The 3,279-nt window shown below is 60.4% G+C and overlaps 1 protein-coding gene across 1 annotated transcript in view; it reads left to right on the forward strand.

Annotated features, from left to right (window-relative positions):
- TSNARE1 (t-SNARE domain containing 1) overlaps nt 1-3,279 on the forward strand; it is a 161,381-nt gene that overhangs the window by 47,058 nt on the left and 111,044 nt on the right. The window contains exon 7 of the mRNA XM_011938228.1: nt 1,749-1,839. Coding sequence (XP_011793618.1) covers nt 1,749-1,839 — 91 coding nt within the window. The remainder of the gene's footprint in view (nt 1-1,748; nt 1,840-3,279) is intronic.

The raw sequence follows: 3,279 nt of genomic DNA on the forward strand, positions 1-3,279 counted from the left end.
GGAGGGCGGTGTGGGGAGGTGAAGTCGCAGGTGCAGGAGGGCGGTGTGGGGAGGTGAAGTTGCAGGTGCAGGAGGGCGGTGTGGGGAGGTGAAGTTGCAGGTGCAGGAGGGCGGCGTGGGGAGGCCGTCCACGTGGGCCTACAGTGCTGGAGGGACTTTGGCTTTGACCGGAATGAGATGTGGAACCGTTGGTGAGTTCTGAGGTGTGGACTGGCAGGATCTGAAGTGTCTTTAGCAGGATCGCTTGAGCCTGCTGTGTACAAAATGTGATGGGATGCAGTGGCGAGTGGGCCGGGGACGGGAGGAGGAGTGGCAGCCCAGGGAGAGGGACAGGAGGCTGTGTGGCAACCCAGGGTGAGGAGCGGACTGGTGGGAGCGGGGTGAGGGGCAGTCTGCTTCCGCATACTTCTCACAGTGTTAAGCCAGTGGTTGGACGAAGAGGCATGTTTGCGAGCTGGAGGCACTGGAAGCTCTTCAAAGCCTCAGAGACCAGCTACAGGAGGCAGCCCTGACCAAGGCCCCGGGGAAGAAAGCTCCTGTCCCTGCGGTTCCGCCCAGTCTGTGGTAACCTTATGGCTCTTTGCCCTCCTTTGCCCACACCCTCTCTAGCCTGCTGAGTGCCTGTTCTGGGGGACACTCTTACTCCTCTGTGTGCCACAGGCTCTGCCCACCCAGGGTGGGTATCAGGAGATGGGCCCTGCTCCTGTAGGCTTGGCTGGGGTGGTGGTGCCAGGCTTGCTCCCACGTGTGGGCCCCAAGGCCTGCTTGGTGCAGGCCCGAGGTGCTGCCTGAGGGGCTGCAGGGGCCATTTGGGCTGTACTTGAAAGGGTCACTGTGGCTCCCCAGTTTCCACCAGGCCAAGGTCCTCCCTGCACTTGGTGTGTGTACCTGCGGCCAGGCTGGGGTACGGTTGCCCTGGTGCTTCTCTCTCCAGGGCTGGGGGTGGCGAACCCCTAGTGGGAGACGGGTTGGTCTTCCCAGTTGCTTTCGAGGTCATGCTTGGAACTGTAACCTGGGACTGTCCTGGCCTCCTTGTGTCTCACTGGGCCTGGGTGTGAGAACCGTCTTGCCCGGGGCCCCTCAGAAGTGTGCAGCTGGCCTCCCTGGGCCATGGCGCCGTTGCCTTGATTCTCCTGCTGGCTTTCCGAGGAGAACTAACCGCGAGAGGGACCTTTCTGCAGGGAGGGCTCGTGGCTGGGCCTCCTGGCTGTGGGGTATTTGGGGGTGGTTGCAGCGGGGGAGGAAGGTGGTCCTCACAGTGGCTGATTGGTGGGGCCCGGCTGCCACCCACCCCAGCCAGAGCTTACCTGCACCGTCTCTCTCCGCCTGCCTTTCTGCGCCCCCACCCTGGCCTCTTGCTGTGTGTCTGCCTGTCTCCCCTGTCTGTTGCTGGGTGTCTGCCCATCTCCCCCGTCTCTTGCTGGGTGTCTGCCTGTCCCTCCCTGTCCTGGCTCTTGGGCCCCCTCCTCTTTCTCTGTGGGAGTCACTGCTGCTCTTGTTTCTGTTCCCTTCTCTCTTTCTCTGAGCCTTTGCCTCTTTCTGTTTGCTACCCTTTCCCTACTCTTGTTGACCTCTCTGCTGTTTTCTCTGTCTCTGTATGTCTCTTGGCCCTCTCTCCACCTGTCCATCCGTTTGTCTCTGTCTCCCCCACTCTGCCCGTGCATCCCTGCTCGCTGCGCCCTTCTGGGCCCTTGCTGTCTGCTGCCTTCCTCCCCTGCCTTCGCTCCTGGCTCCTTCTCGGCCCCCAGGCACACGGCACAGCAGGAGACCAACAAGACCATCGCAGCCAGCGCCACCACCGTGAAGCAGATGGCCGAGCTGCTGCACAGCTCCTGCCCGGTATGTTCCTGGGGTCTCGGGGTCTCGGGCTGGGAGGGAGGAGAGGAACGGACCCTTGTGCCTGTAATGGGAGCAGGAACGTCACACGAGGCAGGGTACAGGGAGGCTGATATGTGTGGATGGACACAGACTGGCCTGGCACCCAGCTTCACGTGGCTCCATGGCTCAGAACCTGTGTTCAGTCATTCGGGTAGCAGCCGTGTGCCGACCACGTGCCGGGAGCTGGTGTGGCTGCCCACACTCTTGCTCTCCTTGGCTTATGCAATAGTGGGGACAAGAGCACCCTGGGTCCTCCTGGCCAGGCCTTACTGGAAGCTGATGGCCCGCCATTGTTTGTTTCACCATCCTCTACCCCGCCCTGCATCCCCTGTCCCTCTACTGCATCCACCACCCAAGACCACCTTCATGTACACCCTCCCTATCCCCTCACCTCCCCTGGTGCCTTACCAGACACATGGGCCTCAGGCCAGACATATGGCTGTGGCAGTGGCCATCACCATACCCACTGCCACAGCCGTCACCACTGTCCCAGCTCAGCTGCCCCAGGGCCGCTCCCTCCCTCATCTCCACCCTGTCCCCACTTCTTTTTTTTCTTTTTTTTTTTGAGACAGAGTCTTGCTCTGTCTCCCAGGCTGGAGTACAGTGGCATGATCTCAGCTCACTGCAACTTCTGCCCCCTAGGTTCAAGTGATTCTCATGCCTCAGCCTCCTGAGTGCTTGAAATTACAGGCGCCCATCACCACGCCCAGCAAACTTTTGTGTTTTTAGTAGAGGTGGGGTTTCACCATGTTGCTCAGGCTAGTCTTGAACTCCCGGCCTCAAGTGATCCGCCCACCTTGGCCTCCCAAAGTGCTGGGATTACAGGTGTGAGCCACCACTCCTGGCCCTGTCCCCACTTCTAACTGTCCCGACACCCCCTGCTCCACCACACCAGGTCAGGGCCCAGTCGCTGAAGATTGGAGGGTACTTGTCACAAAAGATTAAATGCTGCCGAACCCTAAGATTTTACGGGACAGGAGTGAGCAAGCTGCAGCCCGCTGGCCCGCACCTGCTTCATGCTGCACCTGCTTCATGCATACGATGTGAGCCGCTGGCCATACCTGCTTCATGCTGCACCTGCTTCATGTGTACAGTGTGAGCTGCTGGCCGCACCTGCTTCATGCTGCACCTTTTTCATGCACGTGGTATGAGCCGCTGGCCGCACCTGCTTCATGCTGCACCTTTACGGTGTGAGCCGCTGGCCGCACCTGCTTCATGCACGTGGTATGAGCCGCTGGCCGCACCCGCTTCATGCTGCACCTGCTTCATGTGTATGGTGTGAGCTGCTGGCTGCACTTGCTTCATGTGCACAGTGTGAGCCGCTGGCTGTACCTGCTTCATGCATATAGTGTGAGCTGCTGGCCACACCCGCTTCATATGCACGGTGTGAGCTGCTGGCTG

This window comes from Colobus angolensis, unplaced genomic scaffold (genome assembly GCF_000951035.1).
Source record: "Colobus angolensis palliatus isolate OR3802 unplaced genomic scaffold, Cang.pa_1.0 Scaffold17, whole genome shotgun sequence".
Lineage (NCBI taxonomy): Eukaryota > Metazoa > Chordata > Mammalia > Primates > Cercopithecidae > Colobus > Colobus angolensis.